Here is a 21,130-nt window from a genome sequence, read left to right on the forward strand (position 1 = left end):
TATGTGAATAGAAAGGTTCTTGTATATGCTCTCGTATTATTGTTTATATATAGGCTACCTAATACCGACATCAAAATAGATTGTATGCCTCTACAAATCATATGCAGGTAGAAAATTGACGGAAAATACGTCGCGATTTGGAATGAAATTGACAGAGAACTTTAATCCCTGGGTATTAATCGAACGAAACGAAGAAAAGGCAGTCATATTCCAGCATGGTTATTAATGACACCAATGGCAAACAGTGGTTAACGGTCTTTATTAGTGTTTGCGCTGCCCTGAGGCAGCAATGGTCTTTAGGAAGTTAATAGATGTCAGTCAGCCTGTCGCGTATTTCTCCAAGGCGTTCGCTCGGCTTAGTCCACTTTTCCACTTTTCATGGGGGTGTTTCAAGTCAAGTCAAGAGTCAAGAGTTTTAATTGTCACGGCATACAAGTATACAATGAAATGCGGGTGGTCTTGCCCGCAACGATGTGCAATACGTGCAACGATGACCATATATGGTTAATTACGGGCGGTGCTATATGCAAATACATAAAACCGTGCACGAGCACGGAGCGTAGAACAAGTGGCATTTATCAACACAGAGTGTGCGTAGAACCTGTGTACGCACGTGTGATAAATCCTGATTTTTCTGTACGTACACACATTCTAAATTCTGTGCTTAACACATTCCCTGCCACGCAATTTGAGCATCTTATACCACTCTCTGCCAGCACTGTAAGCCTATGGAGATGTTCACCTTCTTTGCAGGGCTATAACTTTTTTAATTGTATTGCTAAATTGACATTACTATGGCCCATTCAACATCGATTATCTATCGTTCAGGATGTAGGAACGTTTTACTTTTTCATTCATATATTCATATGAAAATACCGTCTAGAATATAAATATGTTTTTATCGTTTTCTGCAGTAATTCCTAGAACGTGAGATATAGGCATAAACGCATATATAGATTATCAAATGCCGTTTGTTGGCGATACACGCTATATTAAAAATTTCAACTGTACATGATCCTAAACGTTATGACTGATCATGCGCGGGTGAACGGGGGGGGGGGGGGGTCGTTTATAATTGCGTGATCGTCAGTAAATGCTTTATGTAGTATGGGTGATATATTGATCAGAGCGGTTTGCATGGATAATAATAAACAAACACGCTGAAAGTAACGTCAGCATCCTCTTACCGTTCGACGATGAGACTGGAGAAAAAAGATCCCACTTATTTGATGGCGATCTCCTAAATCTATTTCCGGTTTGTATAATCATAATACACGGCCAAATCGTATCGATTATTGCGTTATGGCAGCGATCGCTACACACGGACGTGTGTATACAGTCCCGCAACAATATGCGAGTGCCGGACGCATTTGTCAGATGCACCGGGATCACAAGAGATCCACTTCCGGTTTGGCAACTCGCCGATCATCCACCAGGTGGCAGTATTGAAGCGTTGCAGAGTTGTGCATGCTCCCACTGCATCATACCAGGCTCCGTGAGGGAATTATGAATAACATGGCGGAAAAATGAAATATGATCTCAATAACGTCGTACGCCGTGGATTGGCAGAATTCACATGAACTTGAAACACGTCGTAAGCCGTTTCCGGAGTGGGATGTGTTAAGAACAAAAATAGAACACTTTCTAAGAATTGTTGATTAATGAGGGCCCAGGGGTTTCGGAGAACAGCAGAGAGGTGTGGGGCAATCTCTCTCTCTCTCTCTGTGACACAATCTGCCTCAGCTTCCCTGTGGACTCATGAACTTTTTGAACATAGACATTCCGCTGCTGCCATCCGGCGGCCTGTCCGCGGTACTACAGGCCACCACCCTTTGTATGGGTCTTTACCTACCTATTCTGTTGAGTCTGTTGTCTATTAATGCTCTCATGCTCCCTGTGTATCTGCTATCTGTCCTGTGTGCTCCAGTATGTTCATGTGTTCTAGTCTAGTCTTGTGTTCCCAGTTTGTGTATTGATATTCTTGTGTCCTAGTCTTTCACCCCCAGCTGTCATAATTAGTGTCTGTATATATACGTGCCGCCCCCCTGTTACCAGTGTTGCGCCATTGTTCTGTTTACCCTGTATTCCCAGTCTCTCGCTATTCTGTCGTGCTCCCCGTTGTCCTGCCTCCGTATATCCTGTGCCTTCGTGTTCCTGCATTCCCTGCCGTTCGCAGTATTGCCTTGTTATCCAGTTTTTCCCCGTGAGTCAGTTCCTGTTTAGCTTTCCACGTTTTCCAGCATAGCTGAGGTTTTGTTTTCGTGTTTGAAGTTCGCTTTTGTTTATTGCCAAGCCTTGTAACGTTCCTTGTTTGCTAACGCTCAAGTAAAGCTTGTTATTTGCAACGTCGACTCGTGCCTCGTCTCTCTCACCACCCACTGTCCTGCGCTTGAATCATACACCTCTCCTAAACACCCCATTACATGTGTGTGTTTTCACCCCGTGATAGATTGAGCGCATGGAGCAGATGCACCGTCATCATGAATTATCCACACATCACCTTGAGTGGAAAGTATTAGTGAAAGCTCATTGCAGTCGGGGAGAGACCCAACATCCGCATTGAGCTTACACTGCGAGGGAGACCTGGAAAACAGATTACGTGCAATCGCCTGCTGTCATTTTACTCATTTTACCTAATGCTGGGCCTTCTTTCTGTTTTCTTCCGGTTCTGTAATAGGGACTAGTGGTCTGCAAGGGCCTTGAAATAAAGCCCGAGCCCTGCCCGAGCCCGTGAACTTGAGGCCCTGCCCGAAAATAAGCCCGACTGTAAATAATATTTTAAGCCCTAGCCTGCGTGAAAACCCGAACAAAATTATTATTATTATTATTATTATTATTAAAATATAATTTTTTTTGTATTTGTTTTAAATATTCGAAACATGGTTTTATATGAACGTAATAAATAAACAAAACTAAGAAGCATTTACATAGCCTGTTTCGCAATGCCGTCTCTCCCAGTGCTCGCTTATAGACTGACTCACACATCAGACTCGTAAAACGTATTGAAGGCTATAGAATCTTCTTTGACACACACACACACACACACACACGACACACAATAGCCTACTCAGTCAAACAAACAAACAGAAAACAGAAATCAGATTTCGAGCAGAGCAACGTAATGAAAAGCACAACAAAACAGGTAGCGAGTCGCGACCCAGCAAATAATAAACATCACTCACCACGACGTCAGCAACGCGTTGAACACCGTTAACAAAACCGTCTACATACATCCCAAGAACAAATTAAAACGTTCGCCAACACGCCAATAAAAAACGGCGGTGCCCGGGCCCAGCCGAGCCCGAATTATTTATAAAAAAAAAAGCCCTACCCGGGCCCAGTCGGGCCTGGGCAAGGTTGCAGTGCACTAATAGGGACACTATGTGCTCATGGGAGGGGAGAAACATGGATTCACAGCACAGGCGTGTATGTAGGTCATGATAAAGGGACTCATATGATGGGGGGCATTTGAACATATACTCAGAATAGATCTTGTATAATGGAGAATCTCACGTTGGCACTTAAATGGAAATAACCACAGGTAGTCCACTCACCTCTGTCTGTCTTAAGGTCGAGTCTTAATTAATATTTTAATGGAAAAATACATTTTTGATGATACTATTCTATGGTACACAGAGGTCCAGACAAATGTTTAAGTCTGTGATAATTGAGAATGACGTCCTGTTGTAGGGATACTTTCTGAAGTTCCATCACTTGTGGGCAAATGAGTGATCTTGCAGAAGGGTGGCTGGTGTTGTAGATGGCTAGTGGTTACTTGTAGATCCTTTAGATGTAGATTATAAACCTGATGTAACACACACCCTTCACTGTTTAGGATACAGTTTGCCAGTCAGTGAATTATTATTATTATTAATGTAAAAATCCCTGTATTCCCTTTTACAGTACATCTACTGTATCAGGTTGTATGTTTGATGTCGGTTGATAATATATAGATAGACACATTTCCATGAAAGTGGACAAATAAAAATATCTATCTAATCTATCTATGGATGGATGGATGGATGGATGGAACTTAAAGGACAACTTCTGTATTTTTAAGCCTGGGCCCTATATTTCCGTCATCTGGGGTCTAAATGAATAATAGGGACAATTATTTGTAATTGGTCCAGTATTGAGGGAAATCGCTTCAGCTGGGCAGCTGCAAAACAGGCTGTTGATTTTCTACATGGAGGCTGATACTCCCATGCATAGAGCACCATTGATCTCTAACAGTGAAACCACTTAAGTGAACAAGGAAAGAAAAGCAATTAGAGTCCTACCTAGGGATTAGTCCTTGGGGACCAATTAGCATCCATTAGAACGTTAGGTTATGGCTATAGAGTGTTGCAGTCTTTCAAAAAAGGGGGTTATCCCAGGCATACGGGTCAACGAACAGTACTTTGGACCGGGCCCGGCGGCACGGGAAGCACAGAGTTACCAGAGGAGGTCTAAGACCACCCCAACAGCCCCCTCCACGCCATGCGTGAAAGAGGAGCGAAAAGAATGGAGAACCAGCCCCAAGCACACCGCCCTTGGTATTCCCAGGCGGTCTCCCAACCAAGTACTAACCAGGACCAAACCAGCGTAGCGGCCGAGATCGAACGAGATCGGGCATGTACAGGTTGGTATGACCGTAAGCCATTACGACAGTGCAGAGTACAATATGTACCCAACAAGGGTCTCCATAGCGCCTAACACTGCGATAACCGGACCGACCTGGCATTTTCCCCCCCGAAAAAAGCACAAGTCCCTCAGGGTACCAGAACAGCAGATCTGCATCCCCGGCGGACAACGGGTTTAACTGACCTGGACCAGCGTGACCAGAACCAGTCCCGTGCCCTAACCACGCCGACATGCCTACTCCAGGAGAAGGGGCAGATAGGCGTGTTGATCTTAAAACATGAAAAGAAGGCGCCACCCAGACGGTCGGTGCGAACCGCGCCTGGTGGCCCACCCCAAGGGCGTGAGACCCCTCTACATATGTTTAGATCCATTCCGTCATCATCCCCCAGACATGAACGAGAATCCGTCGATAACCAATACAGGTCGTCAGAAGAGGAAAAAACCTCCATCCCAGTTGCTTTATAAAAACGCTGTTTTAACCACAAGCAACCAAGGCGTGCTAGTCACCCGCCTGATCTTCAACAAAACCCCCCGAGCTAGCACTTAACGTGCGTCGGGACACAACCACATCAATGAACAGGCTATTTAAAAAAATTTCAGTGAATCCCCAAGGCGCCCAGGCGAACGACAAGAGGGGTGTGGTGCTTCCTAACTCCAACTCTTTTTAATAAAAAAGAAGGAAGCACCAACAGTATGAATCCCAGTCTACACAGCCGGGGGTAAAAACTGTTTATATTTTTACATCCAGTCACCCCTTCCACAGAGGATTTAAACCGAAATTCCCCAGAAAGCCTTCCCACGTGAGTTGTAGAATGAAAAAGCCATGGCAACTGCGAAGTCACGTGACCAACTGACTCAAGTTACACATAAAAACGAGCGTAGCGAACCCGTAAGTCCTACGCTCTAACCCGACACTTTGACACCACAGACCTTACGTAAAGATCTACTCACGGAAGCCATCGTCATAGCAACGTAACGTACGCTATGACGGGGGGAAACCCTGCACATAACTCCTGTTTGTAATAGGAGCATAGTCAGGACAACCCTTCCCCCCCCCCCAGCCAAGGCGTTTAACGGCTTGGCCCTGACTGGCCCAACAGAAGATGAGAAAACCCATTCGACCAATCAAGTGGGAAGGAGGGGTTTATTCGGCACCCCCTCACAAAACCCTTCCCCCTGCACACAATAACAACTGTAGCATATGAAAACCTTTGGTAGAAAGCCAATGAATAGCGCAAGCTAATACAATGCATGCTACCCACAGAATGTGAACAGGGTTTACAACACAACCAAGTCGTGTGCGTGTGTGAATCCTACACCCGCATTCCATGTTGTACATAGAAAAAACACTGATAGAGAGTATAACGGCTAGGCCGTGGAACGTGTGTATACGAGCATTACTGCAACTAACACAACAGTGTTGTAGTTCAACATTACTTCGTGTGTAAGCAACAGACCATACAACCAGCTTCTACCTGCATGTGGAGCGTCTGGCTGAGATAGAAACGCTTCTATAACCGAGTGAATGCTGCAGACCTTGCTTTAATCTCATAACACGAACGTAACTCATCCATCAATGTATACCAATGTAGATTCACACTTTTCAACCTCATCATATTTTGGTGAAGAAACACACAGTTTGTTTAACCAAAAAATACAGTCCCCCTTTAGGGGATTTTTTATTTAATCAACAAAATAATATGAGAGGGCCGGGGAGGGGTAAACAGTGAGGACCGCATGGGGGAAAAAGTCACTGTCTAGCGGCGTCTGCTGCCTCGAGCCGCTCGGGCTTTGCCACCCCGAGAAGCCCCGGAGGGACGGTAGGCAATCGGTTGCTGGTCTCGTCGATCCCTACTGTCACCTCCGGTCGTAGATGGGCCGGCTACAGCAGCAGCACCGTCTCTCCTCCTGGCCTTCGTTGATGGGCCAGCAGTGGCGATGGAGGCATTGGCAGCCACGGCGGAGGAACCTCGACGACGCGGAAGCCTTCTGACTCCACCGGCGATGACGGGAGGCGGAAAATGGGGTTGGAGCACGGATCTCTCCTCTGCCATCTCTCTGCATGTTGAGGTCATCAGCTGCAGGGCCTTCCCGAATAGTCCAGCATCGGAGAGGGTGGCCGTCAGAAGAGGAGACCTCTTCTTCTCCGGCACACGGGCCTGCTCCAGCCAAAGGTGGCGCTGGATCAGAGTAGCCAGGGCGCGCACTTTCCCAGAGGCTATGGCCTGCACCTGGGTCAGATGCAGGACAGCTCCTGCCGCCTGGGTGAGCTGATCATGTTGTACCTCCGACCGCTCCGTGCCGCCCGTCATTATCCCGGATACAAATCTAGCCAGCTGTGCGATGTTAGACGCAGCAGCCAGCGATTGTGTACCCGCGATGAATGACTGGTCACTCCAATACGCCAACCGCCTAGCCGATCTTCCTTGGAGAACCGGCTTGCATAACGGCTCCCACACCACATCCGGACAGAGGAGAGCGGCCGTCGGCCTATCAAGCCGTGGCACACCCTATCTCATACCTTCAACCAAACCCACCACCCGCGTAACTGGTACGTAGGCGGGAGTGAGGCCCATGATGTGGGACACCACCTGGCCCCGACGAACATAGGCCCCCATTGAGGGGAAAAATGGGTAGACAACGTCCACCCCTCTCACCGGGCGACGCTGCCAGAGATGACCTATTAAATCATCGGGGACAGGAGCAGGCAGTGGCTGCGGCAGCGGCACGCCGTTTGCATCGGCCGTCACCGCCATAAGCTCGGGGAACAAAGCCTGCAGTTCCCCCTGCAGACTTTCCTCCACCGAACCCGCATCCCTCACATGCAGCAGGCTGCGACTGGTTAAGGAGCCACAGTCTGATGTGGCTGATAGTAGGGCATCCTGCTGAAGACGCCGAGGGGTTTCCCCGACATCCTCGAACAAGGCGCCCCAAGGAGACATATCACCCCCCTCCAGTGTTACCTGGACGGGTGGGATATTCGTCTCTACTGGGCCTTCAAACAAGAACCCGTCCGCCTCTACCATGTAGTCCTCTGTTTCCATTGGACAACTAGAGACCGACGCATCCTCGCTGGTCTCCAGCAATTCCCCAAACCCAGGCCGTTCACGTCTGCAGGACACCATCTTGCGACGGGACCGAGCAGACGCAAAAAGCTTGCGTTTCAAATCCTCCGGAACCAACGGAACCGGCCGTTCAACAACGGACGATTCCCCGGAACCAGAGGAACCAGAGCCAGGACCAGGCCATCGCAGAGTCGACGGCACCGGTGCACTGGCTCCTCGGAGAGGCAAACTACCTATCGAATGCCTACCGGGCGTGGCTGCCGACCACGAAAGTGGCAACAGCCCCGCACCAGAACGCACAACGGAGGCGGGAATGGAGAACCGCTGGTGAAGAGTGGTTCTACGACTCTCCGAAGTAGACATTATGACTTAAATAAGCACAATGTAAACTCGTCTCAACTTTCTTCAACTAGCAACCTCGTCAAGTGGGGATCTACCAGGCACTTCCTTGTGGTGAAAGCGAAGAAGGAGGCGAGTAGGTGGCCACACACCTGCTTATGAAAGTAAGCTGATGGGGGTGTGGTCAGACGGATGTTGGGATGTAAAGGTGCATTGTGGAATTTTTTATTCAGTGCGCGTGCACGAGCGAGGTACAGTGCGGTAGTGACGCCGAGCGGAGCCATACGATACAGAACAGGGGTTCTCAACCTTTCTGCTGCCAAGGCACCCCTGTTTCCAATAAAATATTCCAGGGCACCCCTACATACGATAAAGACTTTTCCGGTCCTGTCTTTTTTGCTACAATGATGACAAAAGTGCTTGCTTTCAAAATAACGTTTATTTAACCCATTGAAACCGGGAAACACATTTGTGTGTATATGCAGGCTATATAATGCATTATTAGCAGGCGTTTCAGGTCTAAATGTATAAATAAATATAGCAATAGTGTGACCATTTCTCAAACAGAAAATCGTGTATTTTTTTTTTAAATACAGAAAAGGATCACACAACATGATAACAGTCTGGTTTAGCATGAGAACACAACATGATAACAGTCTGGTTTAGCATGAGAACACAACATTGCAGCTGCACTGTTTGACTGGGGCAATCTCAGCGGTCGAATTGGTACTGGAAGGTACTGAATTGGTATTGGTAACTGTAACCTGTTTCGATGGACGAGTTAAAAACGTGTCCATTTTGTGTGAAAATTCAGCTTTGCGGTTCACGTTGGAAATATTATTCTAGTGAGGTGACGATTGATTATGACATCACATCCCTGCAGAGTGCCTTTTACTGTTTATCTGTTAAATACAGTTTTCATTCATTCATTCATTTACATTTTGTATCATAATAATCATAACACAGCGGCTGATACACTCACTTGTTCTGCGAGTAGACCATCGCCGTCGGAAGCGTGTAATTAGCACTTTTCAGAAGCTGTGTGGTCCGGTCTTGAACTTTCCATAACGTGTCTCGATAAATCCATTTGATTAGATCCATTAGTGATTATTATCACGATGACGATTGCGATAGCCGCTTTGCATTTCCTTGATAGCGGACATAGGACCCATGATGTCACACGAATGCGACTGCTCTGGAAATGCGTTGGAAAATCTGTTGGTAAAAGTAATGACGCCTGCCGCGGACGTTAAGTTGGTGAAGTTTCTATAATAACTTTACGAAACGTGTGATCGATTTCTTTTTTAGTTCATGTTATTAGATTAGGCAATTATTGTATACACATGAAGCACTAGATAGACTATTTGTTTAGTTAAATAGTTGCAGGGCTGTACGTAAACTTTTTTTGCACATAGCACTGGTGCTACAGAGGTTGATAGTTTTGTAGCACAGGCCAAAATCTTGTAGCACAAGTATAAAACGTGTTATATTTGTAACAGTCACAAATGTGCCTATTGTATTTGTGTTATTTAGTTGCAGTGCCATGTTTGGCTGTCATTTTCATGCTGACAAGTTGACGTCACACAGCCATACACGTTACGTGTAAGGAATTATGGGATTTGGTGTTGGGTGTATGGACTCTACTAGGGGTGGGAATCACCAGTTTCATCACGATACAATATCGATTCTTTGGACAACGATATCGCTGCTGTCGGGCCAAAACCTCATAACTCCTTTTTTATGAAATTTTTTTTATTATATAAATCAACTCCGTAGATCATCCTCCATATGTGTGTGTGGGTTTTACAAAGTTTAAACAATGGGAAAGCATTAAACCAATCATCTGTCTAAACCTCCTAACTCTATTCACCCTCAAATCTGTGTTCGTTTTTTTCATCTGCTGAAAAGTTGGGTTTTTGGAGTTATGAGGTTTTGTCCCGACAGCAGCGATATGATATTTGCCGATATCTCCCACGATACGATACAATGCAGGTGCCTGCAATCGATATGAGATGATATCATAAGCCCATTTAACACAATCAGTAACATTTAGATCAACTCAAAAGGTAACAAATATAATTTGGGAAAAAAAAATGTTGCTCTTCCAGACATTTAAATTAAAAACTATTTATTGTTTTTAATACAAATAGACCTCCTGTTCACTATAAAGTGCCACGTTTTGATATATTGAGCTTTAAACCTTAAGTAAATTTTTTGGAACACGCAACCTAAAACTCCTTCCTCTCCCAAACCGTTCCTGCAATTGTTTTATGTTGCATGATGATCATGCATAAATTTATTATGTATTGTATTTTTTATGTTTAAATATCAACATCATCTGTCTGTCCACCCTCAGTACATTTACTATCAATATAATATACTCGTCTGACTTCATCATATCTTTTCAAACGCACACACACAGAGGGAGAATGCCCCCCCCCCCCTCCTTCCCAGTCCTCCTTCCCAGTCCCCACTCTGCTGTTCTCTGTCGCTCTGAACAGGGCTTTAGCTTGTTGTTAGCTTATGCTAACGGGACAGTAATTCCGGTCTTAAACACGACGTGGTCATAAAGGAATGGCAAGGATTGCAAAGCATGTTATATGCATTTGACCCGTTGCGGAATAAAACAGCAGGGATTTGTTTTGGGTCGCGAAAAAACACTATCCTTGCTCTGTTGCAATGTCCGCGTTCCAGACGCTACTGCTACTTCACGCTACTGCTGTGTGGAGATGCATCCTATTGGCTGTGTGCTGTAGAGCGGATATGAGTCACGACACCACGGATTTTCAAAATAAGAGTATCATAATGACCTGAACGTTGCTAGCTGTCGGAGCCTAGTTATTATAGCTGGAGCTGCGCTTGGGCAGAAATGAGACCCACTACAGGATTTTCAAAATAAGACTGTTGTCATTCTATATTTTTAAAGAACATTCCCAGGCATCTCACCACCCCTGGCAGCTCTCCGCGGCACCCCTGTGTGCCGCGGAACCCCTGTTGAGAACCGCTGCATTAGAACATGAAGGACTAGGCGCACATCCCAGTTTAGATCTGACAGCCTAATCACTGGACTACAATGGATGTTGTTTAATTTAATCACAGGTTTGACATTTTGACGAGCAGAATGAGAAACTAACAGTAAAACATTTATTTCCCTCAAATTGAGATTCTGGGTATAAAAAAACCTCCCCCTGAAATCAATGATACAAAATGGGAAATGTATGTTGTAAGTCTTAACACCCATTATGTACTGTAACGTTTTAACGTTATTGACGACTCTGGAGGCAGGTGTTAGTTCTCACTTTGCTTCTTTATTCAAACATCAGGTAAGGCTTCGGTCATGGACTCATCACTGTAAATTCCCATGCCTCAAGAGGGCCGCACCCTAGGTGCCACACCCTCTTATAGTCTTCCCAGGTCAGCTCCTGCCCCCTCCCCTCTGACAACCCCCGGCCCGCGCGACCAACCGCTTCGCCTGCCAGCCCCAGGTTGGCAGAGCGCAGAGTGACAGCTTGGCCGACCAATCACCTAAATCCCAGGGTCGCTACAGTACCATTGAGTGTCTACAATGCAGCATTCATTTGACCATCTGCATTTTGCAGAGTTGAATAGATATAAAACACAGGTTCATACAAAACATTTCAAAAACCACAATGGCCCTCGAGAGACGCTACGCCTACGTTACAGCGCGTCGACCCGCTGGCCTGCCCTCCAGGGACCGATGTTTAGGAGAATGCCAACACCGAGGACACAATGTGTCTTTTATTTATGAATTAATCGAGTTGTGGAGTGTGTACAGATCAAATTGAGACCACCGGTGCGTCGACACGGAGCTCACCTTCGCTGCTCTCCCCTCAAATGGTCTGGTGAGATTGTGTGTCTTGGACAGCGAAGGTGAGTGTTGTGTTGGAGTGCGGGTGGCCTCAATTTGCTCTGTACATGCTCCACAACTTGATTAATTAATAGAAAAATAAATAAATAAAAAAGACACATTTATTTAATAGCGTGTATATAGTCCCAGTAGACCTTGTGTCAACCTCACTCCCGTCTCCACAATATACCCCATGCGTGGGTGTAGAAAAATCGTCATTACAATACTATTATGACAAACAGTGGGGTGGATGTCAAAAGAAGGTGCTATGTACCGGCGCAGTATACATTAATCATGGATTAATGCACTATTAATGACAGTGTTTGCCTTGGCCTATTTATTGCATTATATATATATACCACAATTGTGTATATAGGCCTACCACTTTAAACTCAGCATTAAAGAATCCTTTGCATTTGTAAGGAAGGATAGAATATTCAGTGTTTCAAATTCTCCTACAGTCAGAAACCTCTGCTTTTGTAATGAAAAGAGGTGTTGTTTTCTATACTCAGTGTGTACGGTATATATGGTATAATTATGGATTAATGCACTATTAATGAGAGTGTTGTTAGTGCCTTGACCTATTTACTGTATCATATATGTTGGTTTTGGCTTATTTGCTCTATACACCAACGAATAAAGTAGGTTCAGGAAGGCAAACAATCTCCCTACAGAAAAAAATTTCCTTTCTAATTGAGCTGTTAAGAGGTGAATTGGACAGTGTTATATCTACTTTGAAGCTACAGAGCATGGAGCTTTTACTCTCGCTCTAGTAAAACTTGAAGGGGGAAAAAGGTTTTATACAACCACATTTTTACATAAGGATTATTACTACATCACTGGAAATGTTGCATTTATCATTTCTAAATGAAGAGTGCTTCATTCCACTGTGTGGTGTGTAGTCAGTGTAATAATCCATTCATAAATGTACTTATACTGTGCTCATAGTGGCATCATGTGTGTGTGGTCATGTTACATTTTGATTAGCAAACACTATTTTGATTAAATATTTTTTTTATTTTCAGGTATTCCATGTCCTATAATTGTAGCTTGGGCTATTGGAAAGCTGTATTATGAAAATGAACAGTGAGTATTAATCGAAACAAGGACACACAGTGTCATACATACAGTATGAAGCATCATTTCAGATTGTCTAAATGGAGACACGCCTGTGAGCTGCCACAAGGGCCAGTGTGGCTAAAAGTGAGTGACTGAGTGACTGAGTGACTGAGTGACTGAGTGACTGAGTGACTGACTGACTGACTGACTGACTGAATGACTGACTGACTGACTGACTGACTGACTGACTGACTGACTGACTGACTGACTGACTGACTGACTGACTGACTGACTGACTGACTGACTGACTGACTGACCCTCTGATCACAGCATATTGATACATGTATTTGTTGAGTGAGTGTGTGACCCCCCCCCCGATCCCAGCGTATTGATATTTGTTCATTCTCTTTGTCAACAGATGCTGGTTCGGGAAAGAGCCTGGAAAATATATCGACTATATTTACCAAGGACCTGTCATACTTGTCCTTTTGGTGAGCAGCGACATACAAGGAACTCAATCAGCTCTTCAGTTTGTTGAGAGACATTAGTTACACTTACATTTTTCAATCAGCATAATATCGTAATTGCAACGTATAGACTTGGTCATCAGTGAGTGCAGATGTCCACAGTATTCTGTATAGGTTTTTGGGGGTATTTTCTTAGTTTAATGTGTTTATTTGCATCTTCATGTTGCCGTCTCAAATATCCCTGTATGCATGAGTAAACTGATTGTTCCAAATATGACCACAGAAACAAACCTCACACAAACACAAACAGTAGGTGCGATAAGGTCAATACACATGTCAGTATACGAGATAATAATGGTGCTATCATGGTTTCGTACTGTATTTGTCTACAATACATATTTGCTTATTAACATGTTATTGTACTGTAAATAGGATATTGTGTTTACATTTGACACCTCAAAAAGGGGAAAACTTGACTATCCGGAATAATATCAGAATATGAATGTGCATGTAAAATGTGCATTTCCAAATTCAAATGGTAATACAAGATGTTTCCATAGTATCTTGCATGTATCAACACATATATTGTTTCCAAACTGAGAGATAAATTCTGCTCTGAGAATTCTGTTTCCTAATTGGTTGAGGTCGTTGGCAGCAGCTCTGGTCCCAGAATTAAATTGTTTGATTGGAGAGAGAGAGAGAGAGAGAGAGAGAGAGAGAGAGAGAGAGAGAGAGAGAGAGAGAGAGAGAGAGAGAGAGAGAGAGAGAGAGAGAGAGAGAGAGAGACTCTAGTGGTTTTCCAAAGTCACTAGCCACTCAGCATTTTCACTGGCCAAAAATCCCTGCACTCGCGCCCCCACCCAAAAAGTAACAAATATAGGTAATTTCTTCTTCACTAACCCCTGCTGGGGACAGTATCATTGTAATCATACTGCTACACGCCAACTGTGCTTCTGACTGTTGACTCCATTGTTTACTACTGCCTGCGACCAGTGACTCAGCCGCAAAAGGAGCTCCAGTTGGGGCAACGGCTGACTGGGACAAGATGGAGGGTGTAGATGTGGAAGAGTTGTGTTGAACCTAGCAATTACATTGTTGCTCCAAACGCCGTGAACATTATCATTGACACACCTATGCCTTGGCTGTGTTGAACCTAGCAATTATATTATTGCTCCAAACGCCGTGAACATTATCATTGACACACCTATGCAGGGCTTAACGTTAACTTTTTGGCTCACTAGCCACTGTGGCTAGTGGTTTTCCAAAGTCACTAGCCACTCAGCATTTTCACTAGCCCTGGGCAGGTGTCAACGTCAAGCCCTGCAGACGGCATAGCAAAACACACCCAAAAATGTTGGGGCCTCCAAATCAAATTCTGCTTATGGCCCCATAAAGGCTTAGGCCGGCCCTGGGTGTTTGCTCTTACCCCATCAGTTGTATGATCTCACATATGAGATTAGCATTTTGAGAATCTATTGATGATGTCATCATGGCTACTGACCATTGAAAGTTATTGAGGGGTACATTCTTGTTTAATTGACTTATTTGTTTCATTTGTGTGTATTATTTGACAGATAAACTTCGTTTTCCTCTTCAACATTGTAAGAATTCTCATGACCAAACTGAGAGCTTCTACCACGTCTGAAACAATACAGTACAGGTGGGTTGATGCTGTGAATGCTAACAGTTCGTAGATCAACAATGGCGCTCAGAGAGATGCTACACCAGCGCTACAGCACATTATCGTAAACCTGCCCTCAAGCGGAATTATGATAATAGTCTTGAGTGGACCTCGTCCGCATCCCCACCTACTGTTGCTTCCCACTATCTGAAAGTTTGGCTGTTGCCACCTTGGTCCTTATGAATCGGTGGTTAAAGCATTGACCTTGATCTGCCTCATAAATCTGTGACTCATTTGAAAGATAGAAATCAATAGTGCCTATGTGTCACGTTTGAGACAAATCGGAATACAAATGTGTGAGTTACTATCACAGTTAGGTGACAGACAGACAGATTACAATACCCACTCACGCATCACACCCTATATATGAATACCCTGAAGAAATATGTTTGAATTAGTGACTTCACATTAAATCACTTGAGTTAATTATGGTAGTTTGCCTGAACATGGTAAATGGCATGGTAAATGGCTGCTTTTTTATATAGCGCAGGGCGCTACTCACATTTTACCCATTCACTCACACATTCACTCACGCATTCACACACCAACAGCGGAGGCAACCATGCAAGGTGCCAACCTGCTCATCGGGAGCAATTAGGGGTTAAGTTTCTTGCTCAAGGACACATCGACACGTTGCCCGGGAGGAGCGGGCATCGAACCCGGGAACCTCCGGATTGCCAGACGATTGCTCTACCTCTCGAGCCACTGTCGCCCCGTAACATAAGGCACCAGGCATGGTCACACTCGCCCTTCCTCGGGAAAAAGTTTTCCATCAAGAAAAACCCCACCAAGGGACCTCAGGGCGCGCTAAGAGCGAGACGCTCAGCCAGTATTCATATAACGAGGTTATATACATAACCTATCGTTATATATTCGTACTGGCGAATCGCGTCTCGCTCTTTCGCCATATTGAGATATGGGACAGAGCAGAAGCGTGGCCCGACAAAACCCCTGAGGACCCGCAAGCCCTACCACCAGGGGGGAGGGGAGTCCCGTCACCCCCCCCTTCCTAGTGAAGAGGGGGCGGCAGTCAACTCCACCAAAGTGCGAAAAAGAGGGAACTAGAGACCCCTAAAAACGCACAGCACAGGCGGGACCACGTGTGACACATCACCTCGTGGCACACACCCACACACCCCTGCTAACCCACCGAAGGGCGGGACGCAGTGGAGGTCCCAGACCTCAGAACCGCCTGGGAGACAGAACCCCCAGTCATGTCCATGAGGTAAAACCTAACGAAGGGACCCGGGGAGGACCAGGAGGCAGCAGAACAGATGTCCTCCACCGAGGCCCCCCCTAACAAGGCGGCAGAGGCCGCCACCCCACGAATGGAGCGCGCCCTGACACCCCCAGGGGGGGCCAGCCCAGCCAACGTGTAGCAAAGGGCAATGCCCTCGCACAACCAATGTGACAGGCGCTGTTTCGACAGTGCCTTACCAGCACGAGAGCCACCGTAACAAACAAAGAGCTGATCGGTAGCCCTGAGGTCCTGAGTCCAACTGAGGTAAACCCCCAAAGCCCGGACTGGACACGACAGGTGAAGGCTCGCCTCTAACTCACCAGCGTGAGAAGGCGGATGAAACGCCTGAACCACAATATCCCTGGAGCGAAAAGAGCTCCGGATATTTTTTGGCACGAAGACTGGATTAGGCCTCGCACCGCTATTGACACGAATAAACAAGCACTCAGGCCGCACCGAGAGAGCACAAAGCTCACCCACGCGCTTAGCGGAGGTGATGGCCAGCAGGAACGCAGTCTTGAAAGACAGCTGTTCCAAAGACGCCTGCTCAAGAGGCTCAAACGGGGCCTCGGACAACCGGCCGAGGACCAGTTGGAGGTCCCAACTCGGAGACAGAGAACGTTTCACCGGCTTAAGGCGCCGAGCGCCAAGCAGGAAACGCTTCACAAGAGGGTGGCTGAACAACGCAACGCCCTCAAACCCCTCATGACAAGAGGATATAGCTGCGGCATATACCCTCACCGTCGAAGCCTGAAGGAAGAAAAGGACAGCGTCCAGGCGGCAGGACACAGGGTCCAAGGCCCCCACTCTACACCACTCTTGGAAAATACGCCACCTACCCGCGTAAACCGCGATAGTGGAGGGAGCATGCGCGTTCCGGATGGTGTCGACCACAGAAGGGTCCATCCTCTCCAGACTCACCTTCTCAACAGCCAAACCATCAGCGGCTGGCCCAGCACAGGGAACTGCCACAGAGACCTGTGCGCCTGAGAGAGGGCCCGCGATGACCAAGGAACAGGCCACGGCAGGGCTACCAAGAGCTGGATCAGGACCGGGAACCACACAGCTGTGCCCCGGTCCGGCGCGATCAGGATCAAGTTCCTGCGCTCACGACGTACCCGCTCCAACAACTGACCTATCAGATGTATGGGGGGAAAAGCGTACAGAATCCCGGGCGGCCATGGATACATCGAGAAGGCATCCACCCCCAAGGGAGGATCGTCCCCCCGACTGACCGAGAACCACAAGGGGCACTGGTGAGACTGTCTGCTCGCAAACAGATCCACTGAGGCTTCCCCGAAGCGGTCCCAGACCTGTCTGACTATGTCTGGACGTAGTCCCCACTCGTCGTGATGAGGACCGCCCCACGACATCGCATCTGCGCCCACATTCTCCCTGCCAGGGATGTGGAGCCCCCTCAGGCTGCGCAGATTACGCCGCCCGGTGCAGACGGATGGAGCATACTCCACCCTGTCTGTTGATATACGCCGCTGCCGTCGTGCTGTCCGTCCTGACCAACACGTGCTCGCCCACCACCAAGTGGCCGAGCCGCTTGAGGACCAGGAGGACCGCCTTCAATTCCAACACATTGATGTGCATAGCAGACCGGGCAGCATGGACCGTCCAGCTTCCCCCCACTGCGTTGGTCCGACACGTCCCCCCCATCCCATGAGGGAGGCGTCGGTGAAGACCGTGACGTGTGACCGCCTGCCGCCCATGGGGACCCCGCCGGTGAGGGTACCAGGCCTCCTCCAGTAGGCGCGATCCCCCCGTATCGACAAGGGAACCTTCAAACGTTTCCACTTGTCTCTCACCGGGTCTATTTTCATACTGGAAAACCACCTCTGTATCCTCCTCATGAAGAGGAGGCCAAGAGGGACCACAGAGTGAGCAGATGCCATCATACCGAGCAGGCGCATCACATACAGCGTCGTAACCGTCCCGCCAGGACGGAGACCCCAGAGCGCGTCGAGGATAGTCACTCGCCGCTGCTCCGAGAGGGTTGCCCTCATGGGCCTTGAGCTTAGAACCAAGCCCAAGTACTCCACCTGTTGACTGGGAAGAGGCGTACTCTTCTTCCAGTTCACAGCAAAACCCAGCTTGGTGAGGAATTCCACCACCAGCCTGGTATGAGACCTGGCGACCTGAGGCTGAGGAGCAGAATGTCGTCGAGATAGAAAATTATTCGTAACCCCTGACGACGTAGAGGCTCCAGCGCGGTCTCTACGCACTTGGTGAATGTGCGGGGGGCCAGAGAGTAGCCGAACGGCAGCCTCTGGTATTCGTACGCCACGCCCTGAAACAGGAAGCGTAGGTATTTCCTGTGAGGAGGGAAAATCGGGATGTGAAAATACGCATCCTTCAGGTCTATGGAGGTGAACCAGTCTCCCACCCTGACAGCGTTTAGCAGGTGGTTGACGGTCAACATTCTGAACTGTCTCGCCACAATCAGACGATTGAACGTGGACAGATCCAGTATAGGTCTGACACCTCTTGCTTCGCCAACAGAGATTGGATCTAGTCGGCCAGAGCTGTCACTGCTGCCGACCCTGACAACATGGTCTGCACCAAACCTGAAAACGGAGGGGGGGGGTTGTGCGAATTGCCCCTGCCTCAACATTCTCTCCATCCACTTCGACACATGGCACTGCTGTAGCCATATGTGATGATACTCCCAAAGCGCACCCGCCGCCATTTGGCGCTGGCCCGCTAGGAACTGTAGATAGGCGGCCCGGTCACACCCGCTGTGCGTAGCCAACCCTGGACCCGCTAACCGTGCGGGCAGGGCGTTTCGTGGAGTCGGGACATCGGTCCCTGATACAACCCACGAGGCAATCGCACCCAAGGGGGGACCCCGACAGAAAGGGCCGGTTTGATACGGGAGAAGCTGACATCATACCAGGTGACAAGAGCTCCCCCACTGAACACCCCTCCAGCATGGACTGCTAAGGAGCTATTCTGCAGCTGGACATGCAAGGTGTGAGGACCCCATGGGTTCCTACACACCGTAGCCCTGCAGTGATATTACTACCACCCAAATCACACGCGCCTGCCAGACCACTACCGGGCTCTCCGGAGTGGGAGGCACCAACGTGATACCCGGCCTGGCGAAGGCAAGGTTGGGGAAACCCGCGCTGAGCCCGAAGAGGCCTCGAGTCCCCCTGCTGACAACCTTTGAAGGTGACAGACGTAACACCAGGCTCACCAGACGCAGAACGCGTGGCGAGGGAGCCACGTGACAGCACAACATTCTCACGGACAGACCCAGTCTCAGCCATCAACTGGATGTCAGTCCCTGTCCCCATGAGAAGCGAAACGTGGGGCCGCTTGCGCTTCATTGAAGACCCGCAGCCCGCAGCCAAAGGAAACAAATTAGAGCCCCTTTTCCGCTGGTGTTGGGGGAGGGAGTGATCGGAGAGCGGGCTGCACACAGCAGGACGGCAACGGTTTTTTAGGGCGTGCTCATCCAATGTAGCCGATCCCTCTGCCGCCAAGGCTGTCGGTCTTGTGGACACCTGTTGACGTAGAGCCCAGGGTACCTCAGGCGGGGGAAACATGGCCGCGGTTCGAGGGCCTCGCCATAGTCGCTGACAAGGTCGTGCTCTCACCTCTGGCTGCATGGTGTGAGGCGGTATGGGGCCCAGGTCAAATACCGCCCGTGTTTCGACAAAAAAGTCCTTCCGCGGAAAAAGGAGCCTTAAGGAGAAGAAACCTTTCCTCCTCCCCAAGGGAAGACTGCTCCAACCAGAGATGCCTATTAATAAGAGTTGATAGCATCCTGATCCTCCCTACGGTTATAGCTTGCGACTGATTCAAGATTTCTATAACCCCAAAAACATGCACGATGTTTTCAGTGTCGGCTGGCCCTGCAGCCCCACTACTCGACATCAATGTGGACAGAAAGTGCATGGGTGCTTTGTTCAGCTGAGCCATGACACTGGCCGCAGCTAAATTCCATCCTGTGGCGGTATAAACATCATCAGTCCATACTGCCACCTGCCGGGCCGACTTGCTCTCAAGCATCGGCTTCCGGGTGGGACACCGTTCAGCCCTGCCAGGGCAAAGGATCAATGCTACCTGGCTCTCAAGCCAAGGCACACCTGCCTTGCGCCCTGTTGTCAGCCCATTTACCCGTAAAAAGGGTAAATAAGTCTCAGCAAAACCCCCCACATTAGCTACCGACTGACCTTCATCAATGAACCGGTTAAGAGGGAAAAGCGGTGACATCCCACAGCGGGGAACAACGGAACAGTGACCCAGCATTACAGCATTAGCATTACAGCATTAGCATTAGCAGCGCGCTCCAGGATAGCCGGGAAAACGTCCAACTCAGAGTCACGTTTACCCAGATATCCTGCCCCTTGCGCCAATACACAACTCGGTTGTCTCACAGGACAACAAGCAGTATTACTAACGCCAACATTAATGCCTGATGACACAGGGCCTACCTGAGCGCGAGTTAGCCCGATAGCTAAACATCGTGCGATGTCCCTCGATCCGCTGTCATAAGACGAGGAAACCCCAGGACAGGCCAGACGCGCCGTTGGAACATGCCGAGAAGATTCCAGGGGCTGGAAAATCTCTGGCGAAAACCCAACATTGTTCAATTTCTCTCTGCATTTCATAACAGCTAGTTCATGGGATGCAATGCACGTCCATGATGGAAAACGAAAAAAGAGGAAGGGCGAGTGTGACCATGCCTGGTGCCTTATAGGGGGACACTGGGGCGGGGCCTGGTCAAGTGCATGGGTGCTTTGTTTTCGTTAATGAAGTACAGTAGGTACTGGA

The 21,130-nt window shown here is 48.0% G+C and overlaps 1 protein-coding gene across 1 annotated transcript in view; it reads left to right on the plus strand.

Annotated features, from left to right (window-relative positions):
- The window catches only part of LOC311238705 (corticotropin-releasing factor receptor 2), a gene marked incomplete at its 3' end in the record, with an annotated part of 256,867 nt that overhangs the window by 231,389 nt on the left and 4,348 nt on the right, over positions 1 to 21,130 (plus strand). Inside the window, exons 7-9 of the mRNA XM_084326868.1 lie at positions 12,921 to 12,981; positions 13,373 to 13,445; positions 14,996 to 15,081. Coding sequence (XP_084182994.1) covers positions 12,921 to 12,981; positions 13,373 to 13,445; positions 14,996 to 15,081 — 220 coding nt within the window. The remainder of the gene's footprint in view (positions 1 to 12,920; positions 12,982 to 13,372; positions 13,446 to 14,995; positions 15,082 to 21,130) is intronic.

This window comes from Notolepis coatsorum (genome assembly GCF_963971535.1).
Source record: "Notolepis coatsorum genome assembly, chromosome: 13".
In the NCBI taxonomy this organism is placed as follows: domain Eukaryota; kingdom Metazoa; phylum Chordata; class Actinopteri; order Aulopiformes; family Paralepididae; genus Notolepis; species Notolepis coatsorum.